A 21337-nucleotide genomic window follows, 5' to 3' on the forward strand; every position below is an offset into this window, starting at 1 on the left:
TCATCATCAGCTGGTGTCAATCCACTGGTTGTTGAAGGCCTCCCCTAGCTCCATCCACTCTTCTCGGTCCCTAATTCTTCGCTGACACGTACTTTCACCGAACTTTATGAGTTCATATATTCAGCGAGTTGAGGGCATCCCTGTGGGCGTTTAGGATGTACCACTGTATAACGGTATTTATCCAGTGGATGGCCACTCACCGAGCGACATGTCCAACTCATTGACATTTCAGCTTTGCGACCCCTATCACGTGACGCACTCTTGTCTGCTTCCTTCATAACATCTACAGTGATGCAACAGCCAGTGTACAGCTTCATAAGCCGTCTTGCAGGTTTCCTAATAGCAAGGGCGTCCGACAAGGCGACACGATCTCACCCATATTATTCACCGCTACTCTGGATGATCTATTTAGGCGATTTGGCTGGGATAACAGTGGAATCGCCATTAACGGCGAATACCTCAATCATCTGCGTTTTGCTGATAAAGTAACTGTATTTAAATCTACACTTATTTGGAGGGAGGAAATATGTTACTAAAATGGGTATCTTGTATTATTTAATCGCTGTTTTAATTAGAACTTTAACCAATAACACTGTTATAACTAAGCATCCTTGAAAAGAAGTTCCTATATTATTTTGAGAAAACCGAAACTCAAATACTTGACTGAATCGATACACTTATTCTGGTGTTACATCAACATCCCAAAGTATTCTCTCCATTTCTCAATGCTTAATAATTTAAATTGTATTTTTGTTTAAGTACTTTTAAAATTATACTAAAAATTAGTGTCCGCCATACAACTTTATTGTAATCTGTCGTGGAACATGCCTGTTCTCATGCTATTTTCCTAATTTTCTATTGTTTTGAGATACGTAGTACTAATATTAATTGAACTAACGTTTATGTGGTACAACTCCATTAGAATGGTTGGTAAAATCAGCAGAAAAAAACTATGTTTCAAAACCACTAATATTAATATGGATTATGCTAATACGAAAAATCTTTATATCCCACTTACACAAAATACAACTGGCTATTATCTGATTAACTTATCTTACTTTAATTAAGAGTTTTAACTTTGAAGAAATTGTAGTTAAGTACGAGCACGTTAATATTCACGGAGTAAACTTTATAATTTGAATGGTATACCGTGACGCGAAAGGGCTGAGAAGCATTGATATGTTATCATAACTGCCAATGTTAAACTTAACCTATTAGGATAATAATTTATATTCACTTGAAACACTGAAATCGGGATGAGGTCCGGGAAAAGGATCCACGTGACGGCTTCAGAGCAGGGAGGCGTCGTCAGCGACCCCTTGTACGTGTAGAACCTTTCAGTGTTGGCGGGCAATAAGGAGGCCAGCGTGAAGGTCGTATTGAGGATCATGCTTTCGTTGAAATCTTCGATCAGCGTCAGATTCCTTACGAGAGGGTTCAGCTCCTTCGCTTCTTCGTCTTGTATCTGAAAGTTAAATTTAATTTACATATATTGACATACGGTTTACATCGACAAAATACGCATATACAGTACATACATATTGGTGTAATGCGTAAGTAATAGTAGGCCAACGATTACCTAATGGTTTTTCGTAGCCATTTTGAAAAAATATATTGACGGTTTTTATCCAATATCTTGTGATTGGGAATAAGAATCTTCTTATGGATAGATTTTCAGTGTCTGTTTAAAAAGTGTATTGATGTATTTGCATGAATGAAACATTACAAAATATAAGTTATAGACGTTAACAAAATTACATGAAAAATAAAGAGAATACCTAAGTAAAATTATTAAGAAAACAGCATAATAAGAAAAATACAAGTAAAATTATAAATATATATATATATTATAAGAAGTAAATCGAATGAGCTCAGTAAAGTTGACCGTAATTTTATTAAACAACGTTTACCTTAACTCATCCGACGCAAGTGGAATGAGTATATCAATATTCGAAGAGATTCTGTTGAATACAATCATTGCCCTCCCATTTGGCATCATCAATGGCAAGTCATCAGATCAATACAGTAGCAAGAAAGTAGAAAAAACTAAAAATGTATACCTAGCTAAATAAAGAGTCCTTCTAACTTTCAGACTATAGTGTAAAAGCACATAATGTACGAAACCGTGTCGGATAAAACCAAATGAGCATGTGGATCCTAAAATAAAAAATGCAACATTGTTACAGTTACGCCACTGACAACGGCGAATACATGCAATTATAGCAGATAAGATGCACCGCTCAGTAAATATTTGCATCCAACATTTTTATTTTATGACTGATTTGCGACATGGCATTATACCATAATGCTTTGTAAATATGTAATGTGATAATGTTGTTTTTAAATTCCGGAGAAAATCATTTAAAGCAGTGGTCGCCAACCTGCATACACTAAAGTTCTATATATATATATATTGTACTTATTGGACACCTCGCGTAGCAACCTCCCATACACTTTGTCATAAAAATAACATAGGTGTGATTTTAAATGAACTTTCAACGGAAAGATAAGGTAAATATTAATACATTACGATTATCGGAGATGGATCCACTGCCTGGTAAAGGTTTTCACTAGTTACATTTGTCTTTCCCTAGTTCTTAGTGTTTACTTATTATTATTAGACTAAGCGTCGTTAGCTTTATAGTCTAGACCAGGGTTTCCCAAACTATGTTCCGCGGAACACCAGTGTTTAACTGAACCTGAATAGGTGTTCTGCGACAATTTGGAAAGGTTTTATACACTTTTGCAATATTTTCTGAAAACTAGTAAGGACGATTCCTGGGTTCGGAATCAATTTTCCGTGACAGCTAAACCAGTAGGCTTAAGCGCAGGTAACTATTAAAATCTTATTGATTTAATTAGTGACTCTGATTTGAAGATCAGCCTTTAAATGATTTCTGGCCGAGTCTGTCAGAAGAGTACCCCAATTTTTCTAAACAAGCTATTATTAATTGTTATCATGGCCCCCACAAGGGGGGGCTGACAGGGCTTTAGCCTGAGGGCACGGGCTCTAGGTGGGCCCAGCGTGGCGGGTGATCAGATAAGTAAGATAAATACACAGCACAAATTTACTTTAATAGTTAAAAAAAAAAGTCACCTGTAGTATTGATAACAAAGTATTGATACTCGACAACTCTATGATGAAAGTAAATGTATTAAAATGTAAGTAAAAAAATAGTTAATAATACACTGAATAAGGGCCCTTAATTTGAGCTGTAACAAAATTTGAAAAATATTAATGTGATGTGTCACACTACCTTTAACATGAGATATAGGTAGGGGGCCCGCCAAAGATCCTAGCCTGAGGGCCCGCTTAAGGATGTGTGGGGCATGATTGTTTTACTTCCATTTTCTACTACCTATGTATCCGAAGCGGGATTTTCTATGTATGCTGCAACGAAGTCAAAGTGCAGGAACAGGCTGGACGCCACACCAGATATTAGAATGCACCTTACCAATATTGTGCCTGATATCAAGAAGAAATGTAATTCAAGGACTCAAAATTATCATTCATTACCTAAGTGCTTTATTTATTCATATTTTTATGTTTATATTATATAATAGTTGTATATTTAAAAATATGTAATTACTAAATAAATAATGTGTTTTAATAACATTTTTTTTAAATGTTAACTCATAGGAATCAATCTAAAAAAATAAGCTAAGTGTTCCGTTAAAATTTCCGGGCTTGCGAATCTAGACTCTAGTCTATTTGTCAGTAGGTAGGTATGCAATAATATGACACATGTTGGTAGAACCTAAATTAAATGCGATGTTTGTTCTTATACAAGCAGTGGATTTGATCAATTAAACACACACATTTATTCGAAAAACCGAGGAGAAACCGCAACAAATACGATATTTCTGAATTTACAAGTAGAAGATATAACCATCCAAAAATACCATACTGGTGAAAAAACTGATGACAAGCGATTTAACAACTCTAAAATGCTCCAGTGAAAATCTAAAATGCGACTGCCATGCATTTACAATTAGAGCCTAATATGACCACCCAAAACCGGTGACAAACTATTTAAACCAAATGCTAGTTCATATTACTATTAATTATAATGACGACCGTCTGACGGACTCAAGCGCAATATTGCAAGTGTGATGAAGAATACCTACCTAATATTTTTTTGTTAAAAATGCAAATTTATTTTATAAAACTCAATTCATCTAAGTTTCTTTAGCGTCCCACAAACGACATGTGGTACGCGTGTCATAGGTTTGCCACAGAATCTAGACCATTTCATAAAAAAATATTCCATATGTCATAGGTTTCATACCACTGATTTAAATTAATCATACATATGCATTTGTTTATTTTTAGATCAAGTACTTTAATGCAAAAATGCACTATTACTAAGGATCGCAATCCAATCAGAATTTTGCCTGAGATTGGTTGAAACAAAATGTTTTTCCGTTTATTTTTCAGTATTATATTAATATTATTAATAGCAAATTAATATTCTGAGACGCCCACGATTGCCGCGTGGCTTAAGCGTCGACCTATAACGTCGTGGGTCTCATGTTCGAATCCTGGGTCTGGTAAATAGGTACACATATTATTATTTTTCAATTTGTGTATGAGTCAGAGGACGGACCTAATAGGTTGAGAAAGTGGCTAGCATCCATTTAAAACCTCTACTCTGTGGAGGCCCATAATAAGATCTTATTAGAATTGGACGTGGAAAAAATTTTATGAGCAAGAAATAAGGTTTATATTTTAAAAAATTAACCATATAACCAGAGGAAATACAAATGTTCATTCGGAAAATCTAATCTAATACAACACTCACAATCTTAATTTTTGAAAACACTAAACCGAAAAACCAATAGAAAAAAAATCTTTTTGAAAAAAGTAAGACACCCCGCAGGAATCGAACCTGCATTTCTCATGTTTCGCGCCCACGCACATAGACCACTATGCTAAAGGTACCATACTTAATTACGACAAATTTTAGCTAATGGCTCTTAAAATACTCTCTGAAGCGTTTTCTAAATAATTGAGCTACTATTGGCTATCGGGCTTTGTATTTTAAATCAAAGTAGGTATTACTTTAATTACTAACCGACGTCACGGATCAATCCAAGACATTTTAGTGTTGTAGCTTACTTGAACTTGCTTGTATTTTTTAATTAATTACTATTTTTTATTCAACGAATAATTCACAAGATTTAAGAATGTTACATTCTAATTATTGAACATAATTTATTTTTAGTTATAATTTGTTGATTTATCCAGACTTCACCAGACGGGATGTGTACATGTACACCAGAGGAAACTACTTAGACGGAGACCAAGAATGAGGTAGATAGACGGCATAAAGCATAGAGCAAGACTAGAGCAGGATGGGAATGCCGGGAAATTGGAGCAGAGTTAAAAATAGAAAACTTTACGAACCACGTAGCGTCCGCACTAGAGAATCCAATCCCGAGCCAAAATCTTGATCCCGGGATTTCGGGATTACAATTTGACATTTTTCAATAGTTAATATTAATTTTTTATATATATAAATAACGTTGATAAAATCGGTCAAAAATAAATCTAGTATATTTTATACTATTTAAGACATTTATTGTTAGTATTGTGTACGTTCAATCTTGGAAATACATAGGTTTAATGCTTCCGCTTCATAAATCTAATTAGTCAGCCAAATATGAAACTGTCGTAAAACCTATGAGATTATGATGGAATCACTTTGTTAAAAGTGCAAAGCATTATTTTTTCCAATCCTTCTCATTTTTATTAATTTATGTGAAAAAATATAATGAATTGGCAACACATGGCTAATAAATCAAACTTCCTTCAAACTCAGTTTATTTCTAATGTAGTTATATGTTATTTTTCTGTTACATTTTCGTTTTTATTTGATTTTCCATAAAAATTGATAAAAAAAATCAATCCCGAAAGTTTCGGTATTATGTTTACCAATCCCGGGATTCATAGGTATCGAAAATAGTTCGGGATCTCGGGATTGGAATCCCTAGTCCGCACTATCTTTTTGCATTTCTCATACCCGACAGTGGTTGCTCATGACTTCATTTTCTCCGTAACTCCTGCCCCTTTCATACAATATGGTTCATAGGTAAGTATGTGTATAAATATGAGTTACCATAATTGTGTAGCAGTGGTTATAAAGGGACTGGCAATATGACGAATACAACATCTTAATAATTATAGCAATTTAATTGACTAACCTGATAGAAAAACGCGAGCACGGTCAGTCCATCGTGGTGTTTGTAGGCTTCGGTGGCCGTGGCGTACTTCCGGTTCCTGTGGATGATGTGCATTTCCATCGGGTACCGGATGTCGTTCAAGACGTGCTCACTTCCTCGGTTGTTCTTGTCGCCCCAGTGGAAATGAAGGCCTTCCAGCTCGTACTCGTTCTCCAGCCGGCCGCCGAAAATGTACGGCAGTTTGGATCCATTCTCTTGCTTAGGAACCGATAATGTTACTGAAAAATAAATATCACATACAAAAAGATTGTCTTCCAACGTAATTAATAATTATTGTACCTACCCGTTTGCACACGCTGTTCATAGTTTCCACAACATGAGCTATGTTAGTATACATTTATCCGGTATGAATTACTAGTAATTCGCTTCATTCACATAAACCATAAACCAGTGGTTTCCCAACTTTATGTTACTACGCCTCCCTTTAAAAAAAATAATCCTGGCGCCTCCCCCCCCCCTTTATTTTATTAAATAATACAGACACCTTTTTAAATAGTCAACAATGTACTAATACAACAATGAAAAAAAAATAAACAAGGTTTCACTAAGTACCTACTTATATGTTCATTTTTAAATTATTTTTTGTTTTTCATGCGATGAATGTGCTTGTTTATCAGCACAATCAATTTCAATAGTAGTCAATCCAAATGTATCATCGTTCATCGACAAATGGATCCTATCATGGGCCCCACATCCTGAAGCGGGCCCCGAGATCAGGATTTTTCAACCACATATTTAAAATATTTAATAGCCCTGAAACAGAACAGCCCGCAGGTGACTTTTTTACTATTAATAAAATAATGTTAAAAGTGCAAGTTAAAACTTTTTTGTAATTTTGATTTCCAAAGCTCCTAATTTTTATGAATGCCTTCAGTTTGTCTTTTAAGATCAGTGAATGCATTAATGGTCCTTGCATTGATTTATTCACTCATTTTTTTTTAATTTCAACCAAATACAACAAAATTATCGTTCCTAAACAAACTTGCGTCAAATTTCAACATGATTAATTCGACCCTTTTATCATCTTTATTTTTTCACGAGATAGTTAGCGCGCTTCACAATAGTGTAGAAGTGAGGTACTGCAGTGGCGCACCCAGGATTTAATATGGGGGGGGGGCCAAGGAGGAGAATGTAAATTAGTCCCATAGGCTCTTTTTCTTCTTCACAGCCTAATTTCTCGTTTATCGATCTTTTATCTATTGCACTCGGTGTACCTTTACCATGATCCCCACATCCTGAAACGGGCCCTCAGGCTAGGATATTTAGCGGGCCCCCTACCTACCGCTAAGATTAAAGGTAGTGTGAAACACTACATTAACGTTTTTCAAATTGTGTTTTAGTTCAATTTATATTATAATTATACAATTAAATTACTTATACAGTGAATTATTGGCGATTTTTAATACATCTACTTTAATAATGGAGCTGTCGAGTATCGACATATAATAATCAAAAAATATATTGCACAATTATATAAGTAATTGAAAGTGTTCGACTTTTTTACTATTAAAGCTAATTTATGATGTGTTATCTGGTCAACCCGACTAGCCGGGCCCCCCACAGCCCGGGCCCCCAGGCTAGAGCCCTGTCAGCCCTCCCCAGCAATGACCTACACCACTCCGGAATTCGGGTGGACACTGAGAATTTTTTGACAGCTCCGTTAGGGATTGGGTTTCTAAAAAAACCTGACATTTTTAGTGTATCGAAATTGTTGTGTTAGAAATTAAGATCTAAGAAATTTTTCTAAAAAGGGTGCCGGAGAATTATTACAAACCATTTTTTTGCCGTGTTTTTATTTGTCTAAGCCCAAAGGTATAGTTTATTGGCTTTCAATTTCAATGTTTAAAACCATCCTGATAATTTTCATGTTTGGGGGGTGCCAGGGCCAAAGTTTAAAGGGTTTAATTAAGTTTTAATAACTAACCAACACCATCTGTAATTAATTAAAGTATTATTTCAATGAAAACAAATACGTATGACTGACAAAGTTTAGTGTGCACTATTTATGGTAGATCTTAACAGCCTACCTCGACCCTTCGCCACTGACTTATGGTGGCACGTGCATTATACGTATGCAGATCACCGTGAACTGTTGCATTGGGGGAAATGGCCGTATAGCATTGAGATAAAAAAAAATGACGCGTTGTTCGTGGAGCATTTCACCATGAAATAAGTTGAATGTATGTTGGAAATGCCACGATTGTTAGCAGACTGTAATGGTCCAATTTTATCAGATTTAACAATCAACATATTACACTTGACAATAATTTTTGACATGGAATATCTGGTTACAAGTTACAACGTTGTCATTAATAGATATTTGATACATACGAGCACCTACTTACTAACCTACTTTTGAATCATTCACAATTCTAGATAAATATAATATTATACAGTATGATTGTATATCTCATTTACTTACCTATTTTCTTCTCTCTACTGGTGATTTTTATTACTAACCTATTTTTTAGTTATTAGTGTTTTATTTATACATTAATCTAATCTCAATGCTATACGACCATCTGTTTCCGATCAGCGCTCGGAATGGGGCAGAACGCCCTGGAGCGCCGTTCCGGTTCGTGAATTTCTCGAGAATACCGTTCCGTCTCGTGGAATCCTCGAATATACCGTTCCTTCTCGTGGAATCCTAGAAGATAGCAAGATGTCTCGTAAAATTCTCAAGCCTCATCAGAATATTTCATATGGCGTTCCGGTTCAATTTCTATTAAACAATGATTTTACTGGTTGAAAAACCCTGATTATTGTTCCTACATAATAATATGTTGATATGAAAAATGGGTGCCACAATTAGCCAAGTTAAAATTTTGTTCTTGGAAATGCATCGAGCTAGGTAGGTATATTTTTTCCCAACAATGCATATCTGACAACCCATGTGTCTAATAATAAAATATAAAAGTTTTTATTGAAGAAAGCACCTTAGATTTACTGCTCTCTTCATCTCTCAAAAAAAATGTATTAGGCTCGCATAAGATCCTGCAGGTAGATTGTTTATGAAGAAATGTCAATGTCTTCTAAAATTTTCACCTATCTTAAAATAATATTCATATCGCATATTTTGAAAAAAATGTATCAGGCTCGCATAGAACCCTGCAGGTAGATTGTTTTTAAAAAAATGGCAATGCCTTCTAAAATTTTCACCTATCTTAAAATAGTATTCATATCGCATATTTTGAAAAAAATGTATCAGGCTCGCATAGAACCCTGCAGGTAGATTGTTTTTAAAAAAATGGCAATGTCTTCTAAAATTTTCACCTATCTTAAAATAATATTCATATCGCATATTTTGAAAAAAATGTATCAGGCTCGCATAGAACCCTGCAGGTAGATTGTTTTTAAAAAAATGGCAATGTCTTCTAAAATTTTCACCTATCTTAAAATAATATTCATATCGCATATTTTGAAAAAAATGTATCAGGCTCGCATAGAACCCTGCAGGTAGATTGTTTTAAAAAAATAACAATTTCTTCTAGAATTTTCACCTAGCTTAAAATAATATACATATCGCATTTTTAAAAAAAATATATATTAGGCTCGCATAAGATCCTGCAGGTAAATTGTTTATGAAGAAATGACAAAGCCTTCTACAATTATCACCTATTTATTACTATGCTAAAAATAATATTGATATTCCATATTTTAAAAAAATGTAATAGGCTTTCATAATATAGATAAGGTGGATTGTTTGTGAACAAAATATAAAATCCTCATAATGTTCTATTTTTCAAATATTATCGATGCACTGGAATAAATGTATTAGGCACTCATAAACTTATGTAGGTATATATTGCTTTATAATCAAATAAAGACAATTCGTTTTTGATTATTGTTTAATAGTTACCATGGTAATTTCTTTTAGAATTTTCGCATTCTCACTAAATTTAAATAATGAATAAAGATATTTTCATACTAGGCGAATGTATTAGGGCATTTTCGCCAAAGTTTGTACATTGCGTTTTTGGCATGTCCCATGACTTTGATTGATTTTTTCATAGTTATTATATTATAAAATGTTGGAAAGTTATGTACTTTTAACATGCAAATTTATTAATTTACTCTATTCAATCAGTTAAATACAACTATCTGACCTGTATATATTTTTAATTGATTATTTAGATCGAAAGGTAGTGCGTTTTTACCATGTCCCACCCATAAATTCAAATAAACAAAGTCTGATTTCGTCATTAATTTTGAGTGTGTAAAATTAAATTCGTAGTGTTTTCAACAGCTTACATTATATATTTTTGGAAAATATATAGTTTTTTCGTAAATTTGTACCAATATTGAAAAAAAATCACGTTTAAAGTGTGTCCCAGGATATTTGAAAAAGTGGAACTCCACATTCCGTTACCACGATTTTAGCATGAAGGCGAAAAATTTTCACTATAAATATGTTTTTTTTTAATGTAGCAACATTTTTGTATAACACTGATCGCCATGTACACTTTAAATTGTTGGTGTGTGTCGGTACCGCTATCGGAACAGGTTGCTTTCTGGGTTGGTCATTTAAGAAGTTCCACTACTGTTACCACGATTTATAAGGTAAGAAAACACATATTTCTATTTCACATACTACACACATGGAGCTTATCTTTCATACTACAGATATAATAAAACATATAGCAGGTTTAACAATAAAACTAAGCTAAATTTTGGCTTCAAACACTTCTGAAACAGAATCCGTTACTTCCATTCCGAAACTATATTGGTGGTAACGTATATGTGGAATGTAAAAGTAACGAAATGGCATGCATAAAGTTGGGTTTACAGTGTGTGTTTAGTTCTTCATAGATTATAAAAAATTTTATTTTGTCTGTTCGTATGAAAAACAAAAATATTTTCATTAAAAAATATAGAAAATAACCTGACTATAATATAATAATATAATAAAGATTAAAAAAGTATGTGATATGTCTGAATACGCAAAAATAGCGCACATAAAAGTATGGAGATAAAAAAAAACAACAGAAGGAAAAGAAAAAACACCAGACTGAAATAATTGCGAGACAGGCACTGGCTCTGTCATACTCTTTCTGTTATACGCCACCAAAATTTTAAAACTTCTCCATACATTTTAGGCATAGAAATTTATAAAAATGTATGAAAAAGTATTTTTTTGTCACGTTTAACAGAAATGTGTACCCTATTAGATTTAATACCTGGAACTGTAGGTATTCGCGAAATGTCAGAAAAGTACGTCTTGATTACAATCAATCTGTATAGCTACATTTTATGTTGATGAATACAAGTAAATTTCAAGACAACATACAGTCGAACTTGGTTATTACGAGGAAGATGGGACCGACTGAATTTGCTTGTTATAAGCGTTACTCGTTATATCAGAGAATAGGTATTTTTAAATGAGCATGTCACATTACACAAAAAGTCGAAAATAAAAAATTTGGAAACCATCGTAATAATCCCCGAAACGAGCATGGCATTCATAAACTACAAAAGAAGTTGTTTATTGTAATTAACGCTGGTAGGTACCTACGGACTTCACAAACCTTGGATTTTTCAACCATATGCGTGGATACTTTTTTATTATTGTCGGTGAAACACCAATAAGGTAGGTACTTAGACACTTTACTAGTGTCATAAACGTAATCCGACCCCGGCGGCATCCTGTCCAATCGGATTTTATTGCTTAGGGTCGAAATGTTTTAAAACGGTCGACACATTAACAGTATTTTAGCTCGGTATATCCGATAAGTTGCTCGTTATAACAGTGAAAAAATTAAATGTATGGCGAAAATCATAAACCAATTGTCAACAAATGTTTCGTTATTACATCCGAGATCTCGCTATGTCCGAGATCGTAATAACCGAGTTTGACTATAATTATTTTCGTAAAAGTTATATACTCCGTGCCGCGCTAGGAACTCGCGTCTGAATCCCTTGCTGATTTTTTTTTTCATATATTGTTAATTTGCTTAAAAATATTTTTTATCTGAGTTACAAATAATATAAATGCCAAATAAAGTTATGGTAATGTATAGTGTGTCAAAATTATTACCTACCTTATTTTACAAGTATTGTGAAATTTATTATAAAATATGTCTATTTTAGTGATTAAGTTTGATTTGTTTTGTTATTTTGACGCACGTTGAATATTTATCTGTCTATCAAAAAATTCAAATAAATTTCATAAAACAAAAATTTGTTTTTATGGTAACATGTAACTTAAGCTTTACAAATTACACTCCGTTACCATTTCGTTCCATTCCGAAAATGTCCCCAAAAAAGTTGAACGTTAACTATTTTTCATTTGATTATTAAATAACGAAACTTATTTATTTTTCCAATAAAATTTAGTAAAAGTGATTATTGTCTTTAAAAAAATAGCAGAACGAACATTGATTGGTTTTTTCAAATACTAAAGGAAAAATGCTCTGCCATTATAGACATAGGGTAACGGAGGGGAACGAAATGTGCCCAAGAATTAAAATTCAATAATATTTTTTGACTATTTGTAGTTTTATTTTGAAGTGTATGGTTTTTTTAATCTAATAGAGCTCTTTTAAGTGATAAAAAGTGTTTCATTCATGTTTTAAAAGCTAAGTTTCGTAGTCACGGAACGGAAACTTATTATGCCCAATTTCATAATAAAAATGATATAAATATTGTATTAATCAATATTTTGCTGAAAAATTGCTATCACCAATTCAGCAATAGAACAAGGAATCTGCTAGCTATATAAAAATGGTTAATTTGAGTGAAAAAATAATATTACCCAAATTTCAAACATGTACAAACTTTGGCGAAAATGCCCATTAGGTTCTTATAAAATCCCTGTATAGTGTAGGTAGTAGATGATGGTTTATGAAATACAAAAGTAGGTGTCATGATACTATTTACTTTAGTCTACATTCTTATAAAAGCACTGGAAAATGTCTAGGCACTCATACAACCCAGGCGATGCTTTTTTTTTGAAGTTATACTTATATTGGCGCGTTTAGGAAAACAGATCAGAGTGTATTTTTCGATTTTAGGCTTTAGATTATCGGCTATTTTCGTACCCAAGTTTTGTTTTTGTTTAGACGCCAAAGAAGAATAACTTCCAACGCGCGTACATAAGTACACACACCGATTTTTGCAATATTTTTGTTTGTTTGAAACTAAATACTGTAATCTAAGCTCAAATTTTGTGGTGTGAATACGCAAAATAGATGCGATATGGTTGTCTGTTAATTTTGATCTTAAGTTTGATTTATTAATGCTCATTGTAGAAAATGTTTTTTCACAAATATAGGTACTTCCAAATAAAGAAGCGTTTTTAACTATATTTGGATATACCTCAAGTAAAAGTCCTTTGTAGAATTCAATTAAAATCTTATCATGATACTCGTAAGATGTTTTTTTACTTCCACGTTCTCTTGCAAATCTATTTATTAAAACTGCATATTTACGGAAACAGCGTCTGTTTTACATAAAAAGGGATCTTGAAAAATAGATCCTTAGCAACCAAGGAATTTCCAGACGCTACATAAACATATTGAACAGTATATACAGTGATGCCACAGCATGCGTGAAACTCCACAAACGTTCGTGTAAATTCCCCATTAACAAAGGTGTCCGCCAAGGTGATACCATTTCACCTAGACTATTCACCGCTACTCTTGAGGACTTATTTAGGAAACTCGATTGGGAGGAGAAAGGTGTTCCAATTAATGGGGAGCACCTCAATCACCTGCGCTTTGCAGATGATATTGTTATACTTTCACAAGACCCAAAAGAGTTGCAAGGTAGAATGCAAGAACTCGCGGATGTCAGTCAAACGGTCGGCCTAAAGATAAACGTCTCAAAGACAAAAGTGATGAGGAACTGTTTTTCGGACCCTGCTATTATCTCTATTAATGGCACCCAACTCGAACAAGTCAGCAGCTACGTCTATCTAGGATAGCAGCTGTCCATAGACGGAAGCATGCACGATGAAATTGCTCGCAGAACAAAGCTAGTATGGAGTGCTTTCGGACGTCTGTAACGACGGACTGTAACCGGATGAATAGTATCTTCAAGAGTGACCTACCATTATGTCTTAAGCGTAGGGTGTTCAACTAATGTGTGCTATCCGTGCTCACGTATTGCTGCGAGACGTGGACCCTCAATACGAGAGATGTCCAAAGGCTAAGAGTCGCACAGCGAGGCATGGAGAGGTGTATGTTGGGCATCACGCGAAAGTACCGTAAGAGAAACGAATGTGTTAGGAAGTATACAGGAGTACGCGATGTAATAGACGTTGCCAAACAGCTGAAATGGAGATGGGCGGGGCACATTGCACGGCCGCTGGACAAACGCCGTCATCCAGTGGTACCCAAGGGGCACGAAACGGCCACAGGATCGCCCTAAAAGCCGCTGGATTGACGAACTGGTAAAGTTCGGCGGAAATACGTGGCAGCAAACGACACAGGACCGAGAGAGTTGGAAGAAGCTTGGGGAGGCCTTCATCTAGCAGTGGATTGACCCCGGCCGATGATGATACATAGTTCATATCACAGAATAGATTAATAAATATCATTCCGATAGTCTATTCCCCAATACATTACATTTTGAAGCAGGTTTTTGAATGTGTGAGTGTCCTACGAAAATGAACCAAACATTATAGACGTGCAATAGTGTGTGTTGCAACCTTCAATATACCAATATTGAATGAGCGTCAATGCATACACCGAGAGCAGTTGTCAGTATTTGACGTGTGACATTCTTGGCACGTCGTGTTTAATTTTATCTCATATTCTTCCACACTCGCGATCTGTTGCCTGTTACTCCACACCAGCACCGTCTTTAGATTAATAAAGCCTGAGCATATCTTTTTGCACAAGCAACGAGCGGTCCACTGTTTAGCTGTCAAAATCAGATCCCAGATTGCTTGACATATTGATTCGCCCTTTCTCGTTTCAAATTGAATTATACAATAATCTCAAATCAAAATATATTAACTATCAGTGTTATTTATAAATAATATACATTCCTGTTATTCATCACCAGGTCAAAGTCAGACTAGTATTTCACACAAAAACCGTTGGTAATATCGATTTCCAAAAAATATGTAGCATTGATCTATGCATTACATTTATAGAAGGTGTGTTAATGCTAGTGTATTATTTATCATGTAACTTATCTATTCAAATCAAACCATTCCCTGTGTGAACACGACAGACGCGTCAGTATGAGCACTCTATAGAACAATGACAGGTCATCCATAGACAAGAACGAGAGGGGCGGAAAAAGTAGTACCAGTCGTTGTGAATGTATCGGCTTTCTACTTTAGTCGCCAATGTCCACATTCAGAGTTCCCTGATAGAGTATATGCTTCATAACTTTGCACTCCAGCTCTAGGATGAAAATGATTTAAAATGTTCTAAAAATATTTTTTTTACATGTATTGTTTGTCTATTTATTTATTAGTAAATAATATATTATATTAATACAAGTAAATATCATTTGATCTAATTTTATGCGAGGTAATTATGCAAAGAGGCTTATCAGTATAGTAAAGAGTGCAAAAAAGTGCAAAGTTATAAAACGTTTACTCTGGCAACCCTTCGATATGCAGTATTAACTAAATTAGCCGTACAATTTTAGAATATTAATGGAAGGGGTTGCATTATTTTATTCTGCATTAGGGCGGCACTTTACCTAAAGACGTCATTGTGTCTATGTGCTTGGTCAAACGAAATCTTTGATGGAATCTACTATTGTTATTGAATATAAACAATTATAGTTGATTCTGGTATTGTAAAACTTGTCTCCATATTTTCAGACAGATTTGCAAACAACCTTTTATATGACGGTTTTTTAGAATAGTTTATAACTAGCGGCCGTTTTATAAACTATACATTCGCAAACTGCAAACCTGTGGCTACATTAATCTTCAATTTTAAATAAATTCAACATCTACATATTATTCAAATAAATATTTGTCACGTCACTTTCACTGTATGAAAATGTGGATTCTGGTTTTAAATGAATTGTGTTGAACTTTTCGCGCCTCCCTAAGCAACACTCTGCGCCTCCCAGTTTGGAAATCGCTTTTCATTCCGAGGCCTTTATATCAACACACATGCGAGTATTTATATCGCTAATTTAAACATGGCCAAACGTATCGAGTCTGTTGTGATGGGCATTTAAACATACCCGAAATTCTTTAAAATGAAATTTTGCCGCAGTTATTTAATAAATAACGAAATAATTAACGATCGTTGAAAGGATTCGGTAAAGCTCACCGCTAGAATTGCGATAGATGTGGACTCAATTCCGATTCGGTATTATTTTTTTAGATTTTTAAAAATATCTATTTTTCTGGTTGTTTCAAATTAAGTGTGGTTCTGGTAGATATTTGTTTTTTACACAGTATATAGTCAGTATTTCGCGAGCTATATAGCATGTGTCCCCAAATCTAAATCAAAATCTTACAATTCGGGCCATAAAAAGTCAGTTATCATTTGCCTATAGCGAACTTCATTGACTGTAACAGTCGCTCTTTCATAATTTTCGAAGAAATACGACTCGATGACGACTCCACCATAAAAACCGCACGCACGAAACGGTAAATTCCACAGCATGTTTTCTCGCCTCAACGAAACCATTGAGGTAAAAATCTGCCTCAACATTGAAAATGATTTTCCTTGAAAAATCATCATCGTTGCCCGTGAATACTTGGCTTCAGTTCTTGTGTGAGCTGAATCTAGTACGGATGGAGGTCTTACGATACAAAGAGCCGTATTAAAGGCTGCAATCTTCTTGTAATCGACATTTCCCTGGCTCTTCGGTCACACTTTCGCATACAGTAAGCAATGTTTTCATGTGAAATGATTGGACGAATATGTAGGTACAGGTGTCAGGCAATCCAAAATACAACCAGTTTCTTCAAATAAATTAATCAACTTGAGAATACAGCCTTCAGTCGGGCGATGATTCTACCGAATTCTGACCTTAATTTGTTAACCCTGTATTATTAAAACTGAAATGATTGTTTTCTAGATAATATGTTTGAATTGCCCCGGACCTCCCCCCTATACTACACACCTAATACCGCTCGGGAATTGATACTATTTCTATGAAGTTGATAAATATACAAACAATTTGGGGGTGTACAGTAATAAATCATATATATTATATACCCACTACTCGAATGCAATAACTTTTCATGGTCAGAAACCAGTAGCCAGTAGCCACCTACATATTGCACTATTACCTTGTATATTGTCAACACGTCGCTGTCAACTTACATTATTACCCAGATTTCCTTTTTCTTGTTTCGGCTTCATGTCAGATTTAATTTATTTATTTACCCATTTTATAACATTGATAAGACAGTTGAAAACATAGTGCTTTTGACGTACCTATGACCAAAGTGCGTCATGTCATCCAATTGGATTTATAACATAACCCAATTATGGAGGTGTGAGTAGATATATAAGTGTTAGTAAATCATCTTTATCTGACAGATTTAGGTACGTATCGAAGTCTTCTAAAAATACCACAAAACAATACTGTTGAAGAAATTTCATGTTGGTACTATTCTTCTTCTTTTTTCCATACAACATTATTATAGTCACAATAAAACATCTCGACGTTCCCGTTCTTCGCCAGCGCTTTGGTCCACTTAGACATAATGCTTGCATTCTGCAATTATGTGAGTCCAACTGTGCAAGCTGGAGGAAGAAATGGGAACTCAAGGGCCAAGATGAAGGTCGAAAATGAAAAATTTGGGGTATCTTTGCGAGCTTAACCTGGATAATTTATAGACTTTGTAGGAAATCATGATCTTTGTATGTTATCATGATACCTTGTCTTTTCTCGTTTTGTAAATTAATATTTAATGAACACATAAAATAGTGTCAGCCTGTAATGTCGTGGATCCCGGGCTCGAATCATTTAGATTTTCAACGGAAACAAACCTGGTGGTATTTACTGATTACGTGTTGTCAGCACTCGATAGAGGCAGCCTGGTTGACTGTTCTTACAATGATTTCTCCAAAGCATGTGAGAGAGTCGATCACGATATTCTGATGGAAAAACTCCAACTAATTGAATTGTCTGGTCGATTTCTCGGGTTATTCATTCATATTTTAAGAATCGCCAACAATACGTATCGTATGGCCTCTATCAGTCACAGACATTTGAAACATTTTCTGGTGTGCCTCAGGGCTCAAACTTGGGGCCATTGCTGTTCACGATTTTTAAACTTTTTTTTAAAGTAAGACACCCAACAGGAATCGAACCTGCATCTCTCGGGTGGGGTGATCCGTAACGTCGATTAGTAATTCTTCACTACAATATTCAATACAAAACAGCGAGCATTGCTAACTTAGCGTTTTTCTTTCCAGTAGTCGAAATGGAGTTTTTTTCGAACCGGAGCGCTCGATAATTTTCCGAAAATATTAACATATTTGTGTAATTTTGTATATTTTATGAAAAAACGTGTATTAGATTTTGTATTATATAGCCTATTTAGCTTAAAAAGTCAACTTATGTTTTCTAAGAGAAAGCGAAAACCTGGGATTTCATGAACCAGAACTGCGCTCCGGTAATTTCAAGGTCTGTTTCTTGTTAGATCCAGCATTTTGAATATGCGCTTGCCAAATACGGATTTAGCGAATGGCATTAAATCTAGCGTTCTCTGATATCACAAACAGCTTTAAATTTTCATTAATCCGGCCCTGGCCATCTAGCTTCTTTGCTACTTTGTGAATGACGGTTAGCAACACTGAGTGTAACTAAATGATCGCTACCAATGTACCAATATTTACTATTGCATATTGGTTGCAACTTTATGGACGCTTAAAAACTATCACACTTGGCGCATTCCCTCAAGATTAAAAAACTCACACGAAAATTGATCAAGAAATATTTTATTGGAAATTACTCTGTCTGCTATTGAATGAATCCATCCAAAAAAATGGTGGGGTCATATTTTTCGTGTTTAACTTAGGCCATCCTCCCACGGCGCAACTGAAATCTGATGGAACTGGTTTGTGAAGGAACTCATAAACTGACCAATGTGATGCTTCGCACACGGCGCTACTGAAACCCAGTTGAAATAATAATCACATAACCTCAAACTGTCAAACTGGACTATCAGCTGTGTTGTACAAAAACTGACAACACGCGCGCTGCAGCGTTTACATAAGGTTATTTTAATTTTCCGATTAATATTTAACCAATTTTGGTAAGAAAATATGATTTTTCACCGAAATCTAATGATGTTGGTACCACTGTTTTACGGTGACTGGAAACTTCAGAGACCGCGCGACTAGCATGTCGCGTCTCTTCGCGACCGTTTTGAAGCTGAGAGATTCCAGTCTCGCCGTCAGCGAGCCGCCATTGAAATACATTAGCTAGATACTGGCTGGAATTTTAGTTTCAGTACCGTCGGACTTCAGTTGCGCCGTGGGAGGATGGCCTTAGTATTGAGATAGGCCATTTTTTATGAGTGAACATCTCAAGTGTTTGCTTTTTCAGATAGTCAGCTATTGTAAATCCACTGAAATTCAACACTTTGCTTACGTTACTTAAATTATGTAATGTAATTTTAAGTTGGTAAATACAAAGAGTGCTGAAACAACAGCTTTTTATTATAGGCAATATATCTACCAAACAGATTCCAACGATTTGATGTGATATAACTCAGATATAAGATAGAGCCACTTGAATAAAATGTGTAAGTATGGCAGTAATTTTAAGAGTGAGATAAAAACCATATGCCAAAGTAAAGGGCATAAAATGGGTTGTTGAGAAAATCTTCAGATAAAATTAAAACGTTTATTTATATTTTTTGCTTAGCGAAATAGATCCTTTTAAGTACCTACCTACATAATGTAAGATGACTTCATCTTCATCTGTAATTACGGGAAGTACATATACACTGATTGAACACTTTGCGTTTGAGCAGAATGCGAGATAAATTTTGAAAAGACAACTAAAAGCACTCCAGTGCCCTCTTTTATTCTGCGAACAATTTCATCAATATACATCCATCTTTCGGCTCTTGTCCCGAAAGATGTCTGCATTTTCGTTCCTTAGAAATAATGACACTGGTAGAATCTCTAAAATTATTGTTGAATCAGTCGACTCCCTATTACCTATCTACGTCTACAAGTATTTTATGACAATACTAAAATTCTCTCTAATCGTTTGCAAAATGTCTATATTATTATGTATAATACAAATACATAATAAAAATAATAATATATTGATTTGTACTTGGTAAACCTACAATATTTTTCAAAAATTTTGGAACTAATTACCAATTAATTATTAATAGAAGGCTTACAATTAATTATTTTTTTATTTTTGAGAAATTCAATCTCGGGATGGTTAGAAATAAATAAACTTTTCCCTATAAAATTAATTTTTAATTATTGTGTATGCTAACAAACAATGAATCCAAAATTTGGTATATTTAGATACATTTGTATAATGATTGAGAATGGAAGAAGAATAAGATCCCTTACACGTTAATGTTTTTTGGAAGCACCACAAACGCCCATATCACACGCTGGCGTCCTATATACATCAATTTAGATGAGACACGTACCCTACATACTACACATACCAAAAGGCACCTTTAAAGAAAAGCGGCGCTCCTTTTATTAGCTTACCCGTATGCCGGTGTTTTTTTGAGGCAAACATAACGGCATCTATAGTAGTTTGCTATAGTGAGAAAAGTTGGTGTCCACAATATAACAATATAAAGTTATACAATATAACATACATAATTTTGAAAAACACTTCTGAGAAAATATATTTTAACCAATAGAAAAAATCTTTTTGAAAAAAGTAAGACACCCGGCAGGAATCGAACCTGCATCTCCTGGGTTTAGACCCTAATCCGCGCTATATCCACTATGCTACGAGGTAACATACTAATGACGACAAACTTTAACTATTGGCTTTTTAATACCTGCCCATCGTTCTTCAAAATCAAGCTACTATTGGCCATCGGTTTTTGTTTATTAAATCAAAGTAGGTACCTACTACTTAAATTAATAACCAAATTTTTCTATTGATTATAATATATTTTCTCATAAGTGTTTTTCAAAAATTTGTACGTTCAATAATTAGAATCGTA

General features: G+C 34.5%; 1 protein-coding gene across 1 annotated transcript in view; it reads right to left on the reverse strand.

Moving 5' to 3' along the window:
• The window catches only part of CAH9 (Carbonic anhydrase 9), a 63279-nt gene that overhangs the window by 7395 nt on the left and 34547 nt on the right, over positions 1 to 21337 (reverse strand). The window contains exons 3-4 of the mRNA XM_085953789.1: positions 6205 to 6461; positions 1238 to 1465 (exon numbers count right to left, since the gene is read on the reverse strand). Of these exons, the coding sequence (XP_085809915.1) occupies positions 1238 to 1465; positions 6205 to 6461 (485 nt within the window). The remainder of the gene's footprint in view (positions 1 to 1237; positions 1466 to 6204; positions 6462 to 21337) is intronic.

This window comes from Rhyacophila brunnea, unplaced genomic scaffold (assembly GCF_057557595.1).
Source record: "Rhyacophila brunnea isolate RB1 unplaced genomic scaffold, BYU_Rbru_1.0 scaffold_10, whole genome shotgun sequence".
NCBI classification, from domain to species: Eukaryota; Metazoa; Arthropoda; class Insecta; order Trichoptera; family Rhyacophilidae; genus Rhyacophila; species Rhyacophila brunnea.